Source organism: Acomys russatus, chromosome 31 (genome assembly GCF_903995435.1).
Source record: "Acomys russatus chromosome 31, mAcoRus1.1, whole genome shotgun sequence".
Lineage (NCBI taxonomy): Eukaryota > Metazoa > Chordata > Mammalia > Rodentia > Muridae > Acomys > Acomys russatus.
Window position 1 is genome coordinate 27,749,124 of NC_067167.1, and position 19,115 is coordinate 27,768,238.

General features: G+C 38.7%; 1 protein-coding gene across 10 annotated transcripts in view; it reads left to right on the forward strand.

Annotated features, from left to right (window-relative positions):
- Ppfia2 (PTPRF interacting protein alpha 2) overlaps window positions 1–19,115 on the forward strand; it is a 419,795-nt gene that overhangs the window by 141,492 nt on the left and 259,188 nt on the right. For 5 of the 10 annotated variants that reach the window (XM_051139918.1, XM_051139919.1, XM_051139920.1 and 2 more), the window contains exon 1: window positions 3,008–3,328. The exons of the other annotated variants lie outside the window; for them this stretch is intronic. In XM_051139918.1, coding sequence (XP_050995875.1) covers window positions 3,248–3,328 — 81 coding nt within the window. In that variant the 5' untranslated portion in view covers window positions 3,008–3,247. Of the gene's footprint in view, window positions 1–3,007; window positions 3,329–19,115 lie in introns of those variants that run through there. 10 annotated transcript variants of the gene reach the window in all.

The window sequence follows — 19,115 nt, forward strand, 5'->3', positions numbered from 1 at the left end:
AAGGAAAGATTGTAAGAATAACAAGATGGAGGACACTCGAAGAACGTGACCCAAGAATCAAATAAGCAGGACCCCACATGGGCTCACAGAGGCTGAAACAGGCAAGCATGGACCTGGTGTGTCTTTTTCCTGCTCACAGGACTCTGTTCCTTCTATTTGCTCGCCTTGTCCTACCTCACTAAGAGGGCTTTTTCTTTGACTTATTGTTTTGTTTGTTTGTTTTGTCATGTTTGACTATTGTCTCTTGGAAGCCAGTCTTTTCTAAAAAGAAAATGAAGTAGGAGTGGATAGGGGGAATATTGGGAGGAGCTGAGAGGAGTGGAGGGCAGAGAACTGTGGTCAGGATATATGGTATGAGAGAAGAGTCTATTTTCAACAAAAGGATTAATATCTGTGTAGAAATAAAGTTTGAGGGAGGATTGTATACACTGACTCCTGGTACATTTTTTAAAGCCCTAAAATGTACAATGTGTGTGTGTCATCGCTGTTTCTTCACCATGCCTTTTTAAAGAGCAGCTCATATTTATTTCCCTTCCCACAAAACAAATATGAGTAGTATTGACCCAAAGTCTTCAGAATCCATAGCTACTATAAAATAGCTTGCGGTTCCCACCAATTTAGCAAGTACCTGAGAACCTATCAAACATGCGACTTGCACAAAACTATGTAGCATGTTGTCATGGAATGCTCAACAAATGTTATTTGGTGAATAGTTTTCTTTCCTTGAAACTGAAATCTCCAAGAAGCTGCAGGTTTGCTCTTGAGAAGTGAGTTCTATCCACTTTTTTTTTTTTCAAGCACAAAGTCAGTGTTTTAGAATTACCTTGTGCTTGTCTTTGAGAATCGCAAGCCCTAATTTTTACATGTCGCCTCATCACCACAGATGGTAACCATCCTGAACAATTGATGTCAACCTTAAAGCCGCTTGAGAAGATCCTATGAGTGTTAAAAAAATAAGAGGGAGGAACTGTAACTGAAAAATAAAACTGATACGATGAGTCCTCCAATCATTATGGGAAAGTCGGCTTTTAAAACTTAATTGCATAAATACAGGTACAGGTAGAAAGTTCTTGATATGAGAAAAAAAATTTAAATTTTCATATAAGTGCTTTGAAATATAAGCAAGCAAAGCAACAGCAACAACAACAAAAAAACCCAAAAGCAAAGGGTGCAAGCTTGTCAAAGTGAAACAGAAGCCAAACTTGTGAGAAGATAACTATTGTCAAAGCTGAGATACTGTAAACAGGCAAAGGGGAAGGGGATTAAATACCAAATAACATCGCAAAGAAAGAAATAAATAGAAAAATCTATATGGATATAGACGATTAAAAGTTGAGGAAAAGTAAATAAAACTTTTCCCCTTATTTTTATTTGCATCATGTTCATGTGTATGTGCATACATTTATATTTGTTCTCTGTCTCTATCTCTCTGTCTGTGTCTCTGTCTCTCTGTGTCTGTGTCTGTCTGTCTGTCTGTCTGTCTGTCTCTCTCTCTCTCTCTCTCTCTCTCTCTGTGTGTGTGTGTGTGTGTGTGTGTGTGTCTGTGTGTCTGTGTCTGTCCTTGTAAGTGGAGGCCCTAGGTTGATTCTGGTAATCATCCTCTTTGAGATAGAGGCTCTTAGTAATACCTAGAACTCCAATGTGGCTAGTCTTGCTAGCTAGCTTGCTCTGGAGATCCTGTCTATCTTTTCCCTCTGGGATTACCAGCCTGCTGCTGTGCTACCCAACACTTGCTTTAACCACTGAGCCGTCTCCCCAGTCCAGGCAAACCTTCTTCAGTGAATTCCCTTTAACACATGAAGGTACTTTCTCTTCCAAGGCAAGAAGCTCAGTGTCCCAATTTGCTCCCTCAGTGTTGTGAGTGTAGGCAATGCTTTAAAAGTGCTTTGCTTGGTTTTATTTTGTTTCATTTTATGTTTTAAAAACAGGGTCTTGATTTATAGCGTAGGATCCAGGCCAGACTTGAGTGTATGGTAACCCTCTTGCTTTAGCTGTCCAGTCTAGTGTTGATGATAGATGTGTGTTCCTGGTGGGAGTAACGTGGTCCCTCACTATCCTTTCATCACCTGTCTCTTCAAAGTAGGTGGTTCTTAGTTGTGCCTGACAGGACAGTTTGAACTTAGATATTTTTGCTAAGACAGGCTTTTGGCTCATTCCATTTTATTCCTGACAGCTCCACCTTTGAACCATGTGTAAATGGAGCATTTATTTTTACCTCAAGAAGTTGCCAAGTCATCCAAATCTGATCTTTCATATAGACTGAATAATTGGTTAAAGACATATACAACTAAACACATTTAACTAATGATTTCAATGATTAAAGACACCTTTGAATCTTTCATTTAAAACCGCATGTACATAAATACCTTTATTAACTATTTTATATAAAAATGGACTTAGTTTAAAAAATTTTGTGATATTTTAAGTGTTGTTAATATAATTTTTGATCTAAATTAGAAAAGACTGGAGCATAAATATGTTGTATTTGTGGTTTTTTATAGTTCAGAAAGAAGAAATTATTTTAATATTATTGGTAAATATTCATGACATTATAGAGATTTAAAGGATTGTATCTGTTGCTTCCCAGCATTGTAGCTCATTATATGTATGAAAGAACTCTCACTTTACAAAGACTTTACAAAAAGTTGACACCATTGAAAAGTCTGGAATTGACAGAGAGATTGAAGATTATATATATAAACACCCACAGGAGTGATAAAAATCAATATTCAGTTAGTAAACGCAGCTTTAACAGCGTGTGCAGCAAGCTCCGCTTTCGTCAGAAGAGGTCCTCGGAATAACACTGTGCCTGCTTCCCTGAAATGAAACTGTATGTTATTGGTTAACCAGGATATTTAGCATAATCACTCTGCTAGACTGTGGTAGAGGGAGGTGATTATCACTGAGAACAGATGGGCAGGTCCACAGCACTGCCAGATTCTGCACAAGCTCCATGTATTCTTGTTTCTTCTTACCTTCCGTGTTTTTTTTTAATTTTTTATTTTTTTGCAACATTCTACGCTCTAAAGAACTAACTGCATGAAAGGTCAGTAGCTGGTGCCCTTTCAGCTTAGATTTCAAACGCCGACGAAAGCCTTTAAAAGCTATTCCTGTGTATCCAAGGAGGATGAGGCCGATTTCGTTTTACCCTGTAGTCTCCCTCAATGCATGCACGGATTTAACTGCACGTTAAGCTCTCGGCTCGGCATTGTAGCTCCTGTGGATTATATTGTCTCTGTGATCAGAAATGATTTTCTCGGATATGAACACCGTTTCTGGCTCCCCTAAAGTGCATCTTCCTAATGGGACACGGTTTTACACTTTTCAAGTAAGTGCGCTTGAATGGTTTTACTACTTAGGGAGTTAATATAGAGTCAAACTTTTAATAAAGAGAAATAATGAAAGAGAATGTGAGCAGCGTGGAAGTAGAAAGTGGGTGTACCTTGTGAGTAGGGTGCTGGCAACTTAATCTGTTTTTAATTGTGGAAATGGGGTGGCAGTAGCCTTCTTTGTGACTTCAAGCTAAATAATAGTGAGTAATTTACTTCATGGGAATTTTAAATACTCTCTCGTATTGTCTTTGAAAGTTATCGAGGTGGGTTGTGCCTGCTATATGTTTTTAATGGCTGCAATATGGTGAAGTGTGTGATTCCTTTCTTCATGTATGACAGAGTATAATTTAAAAGCATTAATAGAAGTTTACCAACTAAGGAAAACCTGCTATCTTTCATATACATAGCCTGTTACCTAATTTTGTTACATGTGATGCAAAAGCCATCATTATTACAGGAGGTTTAAGTACCATGATTACTATGCTTTTCAATTTGAGGTGAAATAGAAACTAATTAGAATAGATTTGTCTATGTTAACAAATGAGTCAAAATGATTTATATGAATTACAAAAGTGTTGCCTGCCAAATATGCCTCAGTTGCCTAGGGATAAATCCATTCTTGATGTAGAAAATGCTTAACTCTGAATTGAATCAGATTTGACTTATTTTAATGCTCAGATGTGTGCAGCGTGCAGTAGTAATGCTCACTTTATACTTCCGTGTTGTCGTCTCTCTAAGAGACAATGGGCCTCTTCTTACTGCATGGTTCATATTGTGAAGATTTTAAAAAAGCCTTTTGTTTTATTATTTTTGCTTTGTATGGTGTTTTGGAACACATATAAAAATATAGAGGAGAAATATGGTAAGGGCAGTCAGGATTTTTGGGGGGGGGTCTCTGTTTAATGAATATTGGATTTGTAGAAGTTCCTTGCTTCTGTAAACTGTAATCAGTGGATACAGTTGTTTTCTCCCCCTTCGCTTTATACTTCTATTTTTAATCTTGTCAGCTCTCCTGTTTTACAGAGACGTCTACCGATAATGCATGTCTCTGTTGTTCCAGAATAAATTCTCTTCTCAGTGCGGATCTGCTTATTGTGACTGTGATTCAAAATGCCACTGTCCTGAGGCTCTGCCCAGAAGCATTACTTGTTTTTTTTTTTCCCCTTCTTCTTCCCTGTACACTGACATATAAAGATTCTTTACAATCCCCAAAGCTGACTGTGTGGGCAGCTCTTGACATTGCGTGTTCCACCTCAGGGTTTCAAAGGTTAAGGGTCAGTGAGTTTCACACACTCAGGCATGACAGGAACTTTTTCCAATTCACCCTGCAGAGATCTTGCTGACATCTTCCTCGGCAGGTGATTTTTCTCTCTGAAAATACAGAGGAATAATTTCTAACATGTTTCGTTCATGTCATAACATAGTCAAGAAAAGCCCTTAGTCTTCAGACAAAGCATAAACCATGCCAAATACAAACTCAGTTTTCTGACATTTTCAATCATGCGAAACGGTATTTGATCTTGACTTTTGCAGTAAGTAGCAAGGTACTGAGTTTGGGTGCTTATGCTTTTTGCTGCTATTGTTAGGATTTTTGTGGCAGACAGAATAGTTCAGAAAGTGTGAGGTAAAGGCTTGGTAGTTGAGTCATCTCTTTTATTTTCAAAGCAAACAACAAAGTCATTAATCATATTCAATTGTGTGAGTTAGCCTATTTTTAAGACAGTATGTTTTCTTTGGTTTAAGTGGTGTTAAAAAAAAGATATCAAATAAAATGCTGTAAAAAATTAAAAACCATCACCATATATCAAGAAAGTGTCTTGTGAAGAGATTAGTTAAACTTTTAAAAGTAAACTGTTGTTGAAGTGGCACCTTATGCTTCTGAGAGGAACCTTCCTCAAGGAATTGGGATTTCAGAGCTGATGTCCTTAAAATTATGCCATCACAGAAGAAACACATGCAGGGATATGCAGACACTCCAGCATGAACAGCACAGGATTTTAATTTCATGTCTTCATTAAGAATCTAAACTATTCTTATCATTTTCTGACATTTATGTTGGTTTTATGAATGTCACTTAGAATATTTTTATCGAATAATTTGAAGGTAAAGTGTGACCAACCGATGAAAAGCATGAGCACATTCTAGGAACAAGATTTTATTTTTGTTGCATTTTAATTTAGTAAAATATATTCAGACTTTTACATGTATGCATGCAAACACATTTTGTGCAGAATATCTAACACAATTTAAATTAATTCCTCTATGTGTGAATTCTCACTTCTATGTTGCTATGAATATACTATATTCCACATTTTTCTGTCCAGAGGTTCCTGAAGCCTGTATAATGCCAGTACATAGTTTATAAATTCTATTAATTGAGACAAAACTGCAGCTTTATAGTTTCTTATGAGGCTCTGGATGGTCAGAAATTAAAAACAAATGTTACTAGGGAGATGTTATTGTATTTATACACACCACTGTAGAGAACGTGTGATACTCAAATGTGCACATCTCAAAAATTGTGTGTGTGTGTGTTTGTGTGTGTGTGTGTGCCATGTATAGATACACATACAATTAGCAACTCAATTCTATATAATTTTTTTTTTTTTTTTTTTTTTTTTTTTTTTTATATTAATTATTCTTGTTACATCTCAATGTTTATCCCATCCCTTGTATCCTCCCATTCCTCCCCCCCCCCATTTTCCCATTATTCCCCTCCCCTATGACTGTTCCTGAGGGGGATTACGTCCCCCTATATATTCTCATAGGGTATCAAGTCTCTTCTTGGCTACTTGCTGTCCTTCCTCTGAGTGCCACCAGGTCTCCCCCTCCAGGGGACATGGTCAAATGTGAGGCACCAGAGTATGTGAGAAAGTCGTATCACACTCTCCACTCAACTGTGGAGAATATTCTGACCATTGGCTAGATCTGGGAAGGGGTTTAAAGTTTACCTCCTGTATTGTCCTTGGCTGGTGCCTTAGTTTGAGCTGGACCCCTGGGCCCAAATCTGCCTATCATATTGTTCTACTTGTAGATTTCTAGGACCCTCTGGATCCTTTTATTTTGCTGTTCTCCCATGCGTCTCTCATTTAGAGTCCCAATAGGATGCCTTCCCCTCTGTCCCAGTTTCCTGGTAAGTGAAGGCTTTCGTGGGACATGCCCCTTGGGCTAGTATGCAGATATAAGTGAGTATATACCATTTGATTCTTTCTGCTTCTGGGTTAACTCACTCATTATGATCATTTCTAGCTCAATCCATTTATCCACAAATTTCGGGAATTCCTTGTTTTTAATAGCTGAGTAGTATTCCATAGTGTATATGTACCACAGTTTCCTTTATCCACTCTTCTACTGAGGGACACTTAGGCTGTTTCCATGTTCTGGCTATTATGAATAAGGCTGCTATGAACATGGTTGAGCAAATTTTCTTGTTGTGTGCTGGAGCATCTTCTGGGTATATTCCAAGGAGTGGAATAGCTGGGTCTTGAGGAAGCCCTATTCCCATTTTTCTGAGATAGCACCAGATAGATTTCCAAGTGGCTGTACTAGTTTGCATTCCCACCAGCAATGAAGGAGTGTTCCTCTCTCCCCACATCCTCGCCAGCATGTGGTGTCGCTTGAATTTTTGATCTTAGCCATTCTGATGGGTGTAAGATGGAATCTCAGAGTTGTTTTGATTTGCATTTCCCTGATGACTAAGGAGGTTGAGCATTTCTTTAAGTGTTTCTCAGCCATTTGATACTCCTCTGTTGAGAATTCTCTGTTTAGTTCCAAGCCCCATTTCTCAATTGGGTTATTCGGTTGGTGGTGTTTAATTTCTTGAGTTCTTTATATATTTTGGATATTAGACCTTTGTCAGATGTAGGGTTGGTGAAGATTTTTTCCCAGTCTGTAGGCTGTCGCTTTGTTCTCTTGACAGTGTCTCCTGCCTTACAGAAGCTTCTCAGCCTCATGAGGTCCCATTTATTAATGGTTGACATTAAGGCCTGGGCCGTTGGTGTTCTGTTCAGGAAGTTGTCTCCTGTGCCAATATGTTCCAGGCTCTTCCCACTTTTTCTTCTAAGTGAGTTAGTGTCTCTGGTTTTATGTTGAGGTCTTTAATCCACTTGGATTTGAGTTTTGTGCAAGGTGACAAATATGGGTCCAGTTTCATTTTTTTTACACATAGACCTCCAGTTAGACCAGCACCATTTGTTGAAGATGCTATCCTTTTTCCATTGAATGGATTTGGCTTCTTTGTCAAAATCAAGTGACCATATGTGTGTGGATTCATATCTGGGTCTTCGATTCGATTCCACTGATCAACCAGCCTGTTGCTGTGCCAGTACCATGCTGTTTTTAAGTACTATTGCTTTATAGTACAGTTTGAGATCAGGTATGGAGATTCCTCCGGAGCATCTTTTATTGTACAAGATTGTTTTAGCTATTCTGGGTTTTTTGTTTTTCCATATGAAGTTCAGAATTGAACTTTCAATGTCTTTAAAAAATTGTGTAGTTATTTTGATAGGGATTGCATTGAATCTGTAGATTGCTTTTGGTAGGATGGCCATTTTTACTATGTTAATTCTCCCGATCCATGAGCAAGGAAGATCACGCCATCTTCTCAGGTCATCTTCAATCTCTTTCTTCAGAGTTTTGAAATTTTTTTCATACAAGTCCTTCACTTGCTTAGTTAGGGTAACTCCTAGATATTTTATATTGCTTGTGGCTAATGTGAAGGGTGTGGTTTTCCTAATTTCTTCCTCTGCAAGCTTGTCATTTGTGTATAGGAAGGCTACAGACTTTTTTGAGTTAATTTGTATCCAGCCAATTTGCTGAAGGTGTTTATCAGCTTTAGGAGTTCTCTGGTGGAGTTTTTGAGGGTCACTTATGTACACTATCATATCATCTGCAAAGAGGGATAATTTGACTTCCTCCTTCCCATTTGGATCCCCTTGATCTCCTTTTGTTGTCTTATTGCTCTGGCTAGAACTTCGAGTACTATATTGAAGAGATATGGAGAGAGTGGGCAGCCTTGCCTTGTTCCCGATTTGAGAGGAATTTCCTTGAGTATCTCACCATTTTACTTTGATTTTGGCTATTGGCTTGCTGTATATAGCCTTTATTATGTTGAGGAAAGTGCCTTGTATCCCCGATCTCTCTAAAACTTTAAACATGAATGGGTGTTGAATTTTATCAAATGCTTTCTCTGCATCCAAGGAGATAATCATGTGGTTTTTTATTTTCAGTTTGTTTATATGATGGATTACATTGATGGATTTCCGTATATTAAACCATCCCTGCATGCCTGGAATGAAGCCTACTTGGTCATGATGAATGATATCTTTGATGTGCTCCTGTATTCGTTTTGCAAGTATTTTATTTAGTATTTTTGCATCTATGTTCATAAGAGAAATTGGTCTGAAATTCTCTTTCTTTGTTGAGTCTTTGTGAGGTTTAGGTATCAATGAGACTATGGCCTCATAGAATGAATTTGGTAATTTTCCATCCATTTCTATCTTTTGGAGTAGCTTGAAGAGTATCGGTATTAGCTCGCCCTTAAAGGTCTGGTAGAATTCTGCACTGAAACCATCTGGCCCTGGGCTTTTTTTGGTTGGGAGACCATCGATGATTGCTTCTATTTCTGTCGGGGAAATGGGACTATTTAACTTGTTTATCTGTTCTTCACTCAACTTTGGCAAGTGAACTTGATCAAGAAAATCGTCCATTTCCCTTAGATTTTCAAATTTTGTGCGTATATGCCTTCAAAGTAGGATCTTATGATTCTTTGAATTTCTTCAGTGTCTGTTGTTATGTCTCCCTTTTCATTTCTGATTTTGTTGATTTCAATACTGTCTCTCTGCCTTTTAGTTAGTTTGGCTAATGGTCTGTCTATCTTGTTGATTTTCTCAAAGAACCAGCTTTTGGTTTTGTTGATTCTTTGGACTGTTTTCTTAGTTTCTAATTGTTAATTTCAGCCCTGAGTTTGATAATTTCCAGGCGTCTACTCCTCTTGGGTGTTTCTGCTTCTTTTTTTTCTAGGGCTTCCAGTTGTGTTGTTAAGATGCTTATGTGCGATGTTTCCAATTTCTTTTTAAGGCACTTAGTGCTATGAATTTTCCTCTAGCACTGCTTTCAATGTATCCCACAAATTTGGGTATGTTGTTTCTTCATTTTCATTGAATTTCAGAAACTCCTTGATTTCTTTCTTTATTTCTTCCCTGACCCAGGTGTCATTTAGCAGAGAGTTGTTTAGTTTCCACAAAACGTGTAGGCTTTTTGTTATTTCTGTTGTTGTTGAATTGCAGCCTAAGAGCATGGTGATCTGATAGGATACAAGGTATTATTTCAATCCTCTTGTATCTGTTGAGGCTTGCTTTGTGACCTACGATGTGATCAATTTTGGAGAAGGTTCCATGGGTGCAGAGAAGAAGGTGTATTCTTTCTTGTTTGGGTGAAAGGTTCTATAGATATCTGTTAGATCCATTGACCCATGCATTGGTTAATGATGTTATTTCTCGGCTTAGTTTCTGTTTCAATGACTTATCCTTCAGTGAGAGTGGGGTGTTGAAGTCTCCCACTATTATTGTGTGGGAGATCGATGTGTGGTATTTAAGCTTTTTTAGGAGATCTTTTACATATGTGGGTGCCCTTGTATTGGAGCATAGATGTTCAGAATTGTGATGTCATCTTGGTTGACTTTACCTTTGATGAGTATGAAGTGTCCTTCCTCATCCCTTTTGATTAATTTTGGTTGAAAGTCTATTTTGTTCGATACTAAAATGGCTACACCTGCTTGCTTCTTGTGACCATTTGCTTGGAATATTTTTTTCCAACCTTTTACCCTGAGGTAATGCCTTTCATTATGGGTGAGATGTGTTTCTTGGATGCAGAAGAAGAATGTTGGGTCTTGTTTATGTACCCATTCGGTTAGTCTGTGTCTTTTTATTGGAGAATTGAGGCCATTGATGTTGAGAGATATTAATGACCAGTGACTGTTAAGAGTCTTAATTTTGATGTTGTTTCCAGTCGAGCGTTTGTGTAGTTGTGTTTTTGCCATGGATAGTTATCTATTTCCTGGGTAGTTTTGGTTGTAGCTTGACCCTTTGGGATGGAGTTTTCCTTCTAGTACCTTCTGTAAAGCTGGGTTTGTGGATAGGTACTGTTTGAATTTGTTTTTGTCATGGAATATTTTGTTTTCTCCATCATGGTTATTGATAATTTTTGCTGGGTAAAGTAGTCTGGCCTGGCATCTGTGTTCTCTTAGGGTTTGCAGGATCTCTGTCCAGGACCTTCTGGCTTTTATGGTCTCTGCTGAGAAGTCAGGGTGTAATTCTGATAGGTTTACCATTAAATGTTATTTGGCCCTTTTCCCTTGCAGCTTTTAATATTTTTCTTTGTTCTGCATGTTTTGTGTTTTGATTATTATGTGGCGGGCAGTTTTTCTTTTCTGGTCAATTCTATTTGTGTTCTGTAGGCCTCTTGTATGTTTATAGGCATCTCTTTCTTTAGATTGGGGAAATTTTCTTCTATGATTTTGTTGAGAATAGTTTCTGGGCCCTGGAGTCTGATGTCTTCTCTTTCTTCAATGCCTATTATCCGCAAATTTCTTCTTTTCATGGTGTCCTTAATTTCTTGGATGTTTTGTGTCAGGAGTTTTCCAGATTTGGCATTTTCTTTAATGGTTGATTCAATATCTGTGATTGTATCTTCTAGCCCTGAGATTCGTTCTTCCATCTCTTGGATTCTGTTAGAAAAGCTCACCTCTGTGTTGCTCGCCTTCTTCTCTGAGGTCTCACGTTCTCGTTTTTCTTCTGTCTGTGTGTTTATCATTGAATCCATTTTCATTTTCAGATCTTGAACTGATTTTTTGATTTCTTTCATCTGATTTTTTGTATATTCCTGAGTTTCTTCCATTGCCTCTTTATAGGTCTTCAGAGCTTGAACCGTTTTAGTTATTTCTTTCATCTGGTTGTTTGCATTTTCCTGCAATTTTTCCAGTTCCACTCTATGTGCTTCTTTTATGTCTCTCACCTGTTTGTCTGCGTCTTCCTGCATTTGATTACGAATTTTATTTGTTTCCTCCATTATCATCCTCATTACTAAGGATTTGAGGTCATTTTCTTGTATTTCCGTTGTATTTGAGTTCTCTGGGTGGTTTTCTTTGGGATAGCTGGAAACTGGAGACGCCATGTTGTTTTGGGGTTTTTGCGTATGCTTTTCGTTGTCCTTTAGACATCTTGCCGTCTTTGTTTTTGTTGGGTAGCTTCCAGAGTTGAATGGAGGGTGTCTGATGATAGATTCACTTGTTTTCTTACGATTTCCCTAGGCTGCGAGCTCAAAGCTTCACTGGTGTGGATGTTAGGAGGTTAGCCCTGTTGTTCTGGTCTCTCACAGCCAGTGATCCTCAGTCCCTCTCTGCTGTGGATCCTGCAATTGTTCTGGGTCTCTGAATGAGCGTTGGGTCAGGCCAAGGTATCCACAGCCTTCTGTGTTCCCTGCCAAGTCCAGCCAGGAGCACTGGGACCGAACCACGGGCAGAACTCAGCTAGATTCTCAGGGCCAGAACCGTCTGCCAAGCTCAAGCTAGGGATTTTGGGCCCAAAATGCACACAGGGCCCAGCCAGAATTTTTGGGCTGGGACTACGCACCAAGCTCCACTAGGGCCTTTTGGCCCAAAGTGCGTGCTGTGGTCAGTTATTGACTCAGGGCCGAACTGACCACCAATCTCAGCCAGGAATTCTGGATTCAAACTGTACACTGTGTCCAACCAGAGTCTTAGAGCTGGTGGAACCGAGAGCTCTGTCCACCTGTGCCACAGCAGGAGAACTGCGGCTGCTCTGAGTTAGCGCCAGTGGTGGAACAAGTGCTCCGCCCGACTGTGTCCCCGCAGGGGAGCTGCCGCTGAGCTGAGGTGTGCCTAGGATGGAACCGAGCACGTCACCAAGCCTGCGCCACAGCAGGAGAAACTGAGGCTGCTCTGAGTTAGCGCCAGTGGTGGGAACAAGTGCTCCGCCCGTACTGTGTCCCCGCAGGGAGCTGCCGCTGAGCTGAGGTGGTGCCTTGGATGGAACCGAGCACGTCACCACGCCTGCGCCACAGCAGGAGAACTGCGGCTGCTCTGAGTTAGGCCAGGGTGGAACAAGTGCTCGCCCGGGCTGTTCACCGCAGGGGAGCTGCCGCTGAGCTGAGGTGTGCCTAGGATGGAAACGAGCACGTCACAAGCCTGCGCCACAGCAGGAGAACTGCGGCTGCTCTGAGTTAGCGCCTGTGTGAAACCAAGTGCTCCGCCCGACTGTGTCCCGCAGGGAGCTGCCGCTGAGCTGAGGTAGTGCCTAGTGTGGAGCAGCGGCTCAACTACGCCTGCGCCACAGCAGGGGAGCTATGGCCGACGCTGAGTTAGTGCCTCAGGCAGAATTGTTTGCTGGGCCGGGCCAATACCCGGACCTCTGGGGCGAACTGTCCGCCGAGTCCAAATCTGGGTCCAAAGGCTCACGCGACCCAAATCCTGCCCCGAGTCCCCTCTCCCGCAGCAATTCCCACCAGCCACCACACAATCGCCTCCACCGGAAGGCTATGAGCTGCAAACCTCAGCCGCCGCTGCTGGTGCCGCTGGTGCTGCCGCCTCTACCGCTGCCGCTCCGATCAGAGAAAAACCACGCTCCTCCCGTGTGCAGGGGCACGCAGGTCCACCGCACCCTGGTCCCTCCGAACCGTGGAGCACTCCCGCTGCCGTGATGTTCGGACCTCGGTGTTCCTGGCTCAGAAATCTGTGCAATTCCCTGAATTGTTCACTGGAGCCTCCAAACGCGGTCCACACTGCTCGCCGCCATCTTGGATCCCCCCAATTCTATATAATTTTATGTTCACACACAAACACACACAAAAACATTTTCTATCATGATTTTATTATGTTCCTTCAAACTCTGTGTCTATAAATGAAACTGTCTAGGCACCCTTCTAAAACCTAGAGATGGCCTAGGCACAAATATTTTAGTCCTTCCAGAATATCTGTGTCTAATATGACTTTCCCACATTTAACAACTTTCACCCTGTAATTGTTCTTTTTTTTCTGGATTTACATATTTTATTTGTCATAGGTCTTTGAACAAAATAGTGTGCTGTTTTGAAAAACAACATGAAATTTGCCACAGACTTCCCAAATCAAAAGAATTTATATTTAGAGGATATTTTTATTCATTAATTCTTCAGAGGAATGACTTATGTCTTTAAGTTATAGCATTATATGTCCTGGCTATGTAAAAGTAGGTTTCTAAACCACACAGAATCCTAAACCACACAGAAAACCAGAGAAAGCCATATTTTTCTGAGTAAGAAAAGAGTAACCTCTTACTTCTGTGGTTGAATCAGTTCATGTACCCTTTCTTCTAACGGGATAAAGTTAGTCTTCCCCAGTTGTCCTCAAATGCCCTTTGTCACTAGGATCACGTGTAATGCACAGCTCTCCTTTACTAGAAAATTGTATGTTCTGTCTCACTTTTGCTCCATCTTGCCTTTGCATATTGGAAAAACTCATCTCAAAGCTTTTAGGAATTCTTCCGTGCTGTATTAAATGCCCTCCTTGGGTCACCTTTGCCTGCTCAGGCGGCTGCTGAAGAAGCTGGTCTGCTTTTCTGTAATCTGTAAGGATGTTTAATGATGTTGCAATTAACACATGGATGCCAGCAAAGTTTCTGTTCAGTAAGCTGTGACGACTTATTAAAGAAGCAACAGGTTGTTCTTACAAATACTTATGTAGGTAGTAAAACATAACTACACATTAGCAGAGACAATAGGTGAAGATAGTTTATATAAGTGAAGATGTGTCTGATACTAGGCCCTTCTACACAAAATCTACTTAGATTACTTAAATAGGTAATAGTTACACGAGTGACCAAAGAAAAAATTTCATTTTATTAATAGAGCACTGTACTTATATAGCAGTTATACGATTTTGACAATTGCCTTTAAATTCTTTGTCATTCTCTTATTATATTTAATCTAGAGGAGTTTTTAATTTAAATTTGTATTGAGAGTTTCATACATGAGTCCTATATTTCCACTTACCTCTGGCTGTCCTCTAACTCTACCTAAAATTCATGACTTATTCTTTAATTATTATTTTTACATCTATCTATCATCTATCTATCTATCTGTCTATCATTTATCTATCAATCTGCATATATGTATGAATATATATAACTTGCTGGCTCCATTTAGTGTTGTTTATATGTATAACTGTTTTGGACTAACCAATTATGGTTGCACAACCTATCAGAAGAATTATCCTTGAAAAAGATGGATTATCTCTCTTATCTGCCACAGATTCTTTAAAACTTTTCATCTAGGAGTGGAGCCTTGAGAGACTTCACACATCTACAATGACAACTTGTGTATTTAAGTCTTGTTTAGGAAATCATATTCTTGCCATTTCATGGGTTCAGCTTTCTTGTCATGTCCAGAAGGTACTGGGCAGCAGCAGGCATTATGGCCCTTTAGCTCTTTCACTCACTCTTTCAGCCTCCTCTTTTTTTTTTCTTTTCAGTTTTTGTTCAGCACTGGATGTAAGGTTGGCATTATTGATGTATTATCTGGGGGTGGGCACACTGTAGTCAGTTCTCTGCATTTGAACTAGTTTGTGGAGTTCTGTAGTCTCCATCTGTTATACAAAGTCATTTCTTTGAGGACTGGTTAGAGGCTATTGCACTTTACCTTGGTTTCCTAGCAGAAGTTGAAAGAAGACCCTATTGCTAAAGTAGTTACTAAAAGCTTCTTCCATGAAAATAGCCCTCACAGTACCTAAAAATAGCATGTAAACTCCAAAAGGAGAAAAGCTACTAGTGTCCAGCCGTACATAGCTATAAAGCCTACAGACACCCATCCTGATATCCCCAATAGAGTAAGCAACAAGTGACTAATTCTCAATAGGAGAGATTTCATGCCTTGAGCCATAAACTTAGCAAACTACACGTGGCTGGGCTGGTCATGGACCCTTCCAAGTAAACCTACTATGGCCACTTTCTAAAAACTGGTATAATTTCTAACTTCATTCTAAATACTGATTCTTATACACAAAGATATGTGTAGATCTCGCCCTTCGTCAAGATAGACGGTTCAGCATTGATTGAACTCACTTTCATATTTAAGAGATAAGATTAGCATTTGAAATCCATAAAAGGTGAAAATGAGTAGTCTTGAAGTCTCAATTGCCCTAAGAGCTCTCACTCAGGAGATAACATTGCTAATTGATGTATATAACATATCTTTATAATCAACCAAGGTAGACAGGGTAATTCAGAGTTTTTAGAAATGTACCAGATTTTGTATATTTTATCATTTTATTATTACCCGAGAATTTAAACTTATTTTTGTATTTGGGGGGGTCGTATACAATATTTCATAAATAATTTAAGATGTTTCTGGAAATACCTATGAGAATGCTTTGCTCAAGTTTTGTGATTTATTAAAAAACAGTGAACTCACTGCTGACACAGTCTTACAATAATTATGGGAAAAACACACTCCTTTTCTTCTAGGTCTTATATTAATACTGGCTAAATTTTCAGCTAAATGAAAGAAATGGAGTTTTCTTTGCTTTTTGATTGCACACATTCCTGATGACAGCGGGGAGAAGCACCACAAAAAGTGTTTTAGGTGGATAGCACATCATGCTCAGAGCTACTAACTGGTTCATGGGACAAGAGAATATAGAGCTATGAGATCTGAAGAAAAAATAGGTAAAAAACAAAATACACAATCACAAAGGTTAAAAAAAAAAAAAACCCAACTGATTGTTATCTTTGGAATTTTACACTTGGCATTTAAAGATTCCTAGTGAGAAGTCCTGGCTTGGAACTCCTCTGCAGTTATAATATTTGATACTGCCTTAAGTAATAATTGGCCCAGAGAGAGCACGTCAATAACTTTCAAAAAACAAACAAACAAAAAAGCCACACGATCTGCAATGGTTGCTGTACTGTATAGATAAAAAAAACCAAAACATACGAAAAGACAGTCAATATGGGAAAGGTCAATTAGTAAGATCCTGCTTATAGTGAGTGTTGTAAAACTCAAAAAAGAAACCAATTTCTCTCCCATATAATGCTTCCTAAAGGGCTGATAATTAAATACAGCACCAAAAGTATTCTGAGGCAAATAATTGACTTTCATGTACATTTTAGAGCACATTGTTTGTATGTTTTCCTTTATTTATTTAAAAAAATAAAATACAGTAAGATAAAACAAAACTAACACAGTATAATTGTACAAAAAATGAAGGAAGCTCCTGGGCACAAGAAACATACACTCCTGCAAGCCATCCTATATATGTAAAGGGCCTGGTGCAGACCCATGCAGGACCTGTGCATTCTGCCTCAGCATCTGTGAGCTCATATGTGCTTTAACTATGGGCTGTTAAACTTTCTGCCTCCTTTTCCATGTGATTCCCAGATCCTGGGGGCAGGAATCTAATGGAGGCTTATCTTTTGTGCTAAGTATTCCAAAGTCTCTCACTCTCTGCATATTGTCTGACTGTAGGTTTATTCTGTATTATTCAAATATGCCTCAAAAGAAGCTTTTCAGATTGTGGCAGAGCAAGGCAGTGGTCTATGAGTATACCAAAGTCATTTTATTACTGTTTTTTTTTTTTTTTTTAGAATAGCATTATTTGGTTCTACCTAGGTCCCCTCTGCTTTCTAGTCACAGGTTCTCATTTGCCAAAGCAGTGTTGGGCACGAATGCCATCTAACTGACTAGGACTTAAATCTAAACAGGTATTGGTTGGTTACTCCCACAAGCTTTGTGCCACCATTTCCCTGGCCTATCATACAGGCAGGACAGCATTGTACGTCAAGGGTTTTGTGTTTGTCTTGGTGTTTGCATTCCTCCCTTGTCAACAAATAGAGTATCTTCCTGCACTAAAGATGCTAGCATGTAGAAGTGGAAACAGGTACTATCTGGACTTCTGATGTTCACTAAGTTGGGTAGGTGTTGTCTTGAGTAATGGGGCCTTAGTTTCAGTTTGTGGAGGACAATGTTAAACTTTTAGAAACTAAGATTTCTGGGGATTCCCATGAAACTCTTTCAGCCCACAACCTATTAGGGGTAGCCTAATTCTGGTACTGGTATTGAATAGTATGGAGAGACAGGTTAATATTTCCTTGCTCCTTATTTTTGTGGAATTGCTTTGAATTTCTCTGCATTTAAATTGATATTGGCTATATGCTTCCTGTAACCTGCATTTATTAGGTTAAAGTATCTCCTTGATATACATAATATTGCTAGGGCTTTTGCTATGATGGGGTGTTGGATTTTTGTCAAAGGTATTTTCTGTATCAAAAAAAGATGATCATGTGGCTTTTATTTTAGTTTTTTATATGGTGGGTTAAATTTATTGATTTACATATGTTGTACCATCCCTGCATCTTGGTGGATAATCATTTTTGAAAGGTTTTTTATTTTTTTTATATACATATATTTCTATTATATGTATATACATATACAACAAATTAGGTGCAGCAAGAAGAACCATGAAACAATCAGGAATTATATAAATGTTACATTTATAGTGCTTTGGCTATTTGTATTTGGCATTCTTGGAAAAAAAAACCTTTCCTATCTTGGCGAGTCTAAAATTCTGAATTTAATCAATATCTATCTTTTTTGATGTTTTCTTTTATTTGGTTTGCAATAATTTTAGTGAGAGTGTCTGCATCTATGTACATAAAGCGAATTAATCTGTAGTTTTCTTTTTTAGGTCCTTATGCAGTTTTAGTTATCAGGCTAACTGTGGCCTCAAAAAACATAGTGGGCAATGTTCCTTCTGTTTGTACTTTATCAAATAATTTGAGAAGTATTGGCATCAACTTTTCCTTGAAAGTCTGCAGAATTCTGAACAAAAACCATCTGACCCTGGGCTTTTTTGGTTGGTAGGCTTTTGATTACTACTTCTATTTCAGAAGGGGTTAGATGTCTGTTTAAATTGTTTATCAAATCTTGATTTAACTTTGGTAAGTGGTATATCTTGAGAAAGTTATTTCTGTTGTGCTTTTTCTTAATTTGGTGGAGTACAGGTTTTAAACTATGTCCTTATGATTCACTGGATTTCCTCAGTGTCTGTTATGCCCTGACTCTCTATTTTTGTTCATTTGGATAGTCCCTCTCTACCACTTTTAAGTTAATATTGATAAAGATGTGCCAATGTTATTGACTTTCTCAAAGAACAAATTCTTTGTTTCATTGACTCTATATTGTTTATTTCCATTTATTTATTTCAGCCTGGAGTTTTATTATTTCTTGCCATCTACTCTTCTGGGAATAATTGCTTATATTTTTGTTCTGAGCTTTCATGTATATTGTTAAGTTACCAGTATGAAGTCTCTCCATTTTTAAAACATAGGTATTTAGTACTATGAATTTGCTTTTAAAATCATCTATTTTGTCCCAAAAGTTTGAGTATGCTGTGAATTCATTTCTGTTCAATTCTAGGACATCTCTAAATTCTAATTTTTTTTTTAACTTCTCTTGACCCATTTTTCATTCAGTAGAGATTTGTTCAGTTTCCATGACATTCCATAAGATGCTGATAAGAAGGTATAACCTTTTGTCCTTGGGAGAAATATTCTGTAAGTATCTGTTAAACCAAAAGGCTAATACCATCAGTTAGCTCCTGCATTTCTCTGTTTAGTTTTATCTGGAGGACCCATCTATTGAGGCAAATGGGGTATTCAACTCTCACACTATCAGTGTTTGAGCGTCCATATGTGGTTTAAGATGCAATACACTTTCTTTTACAAACATGTGGGA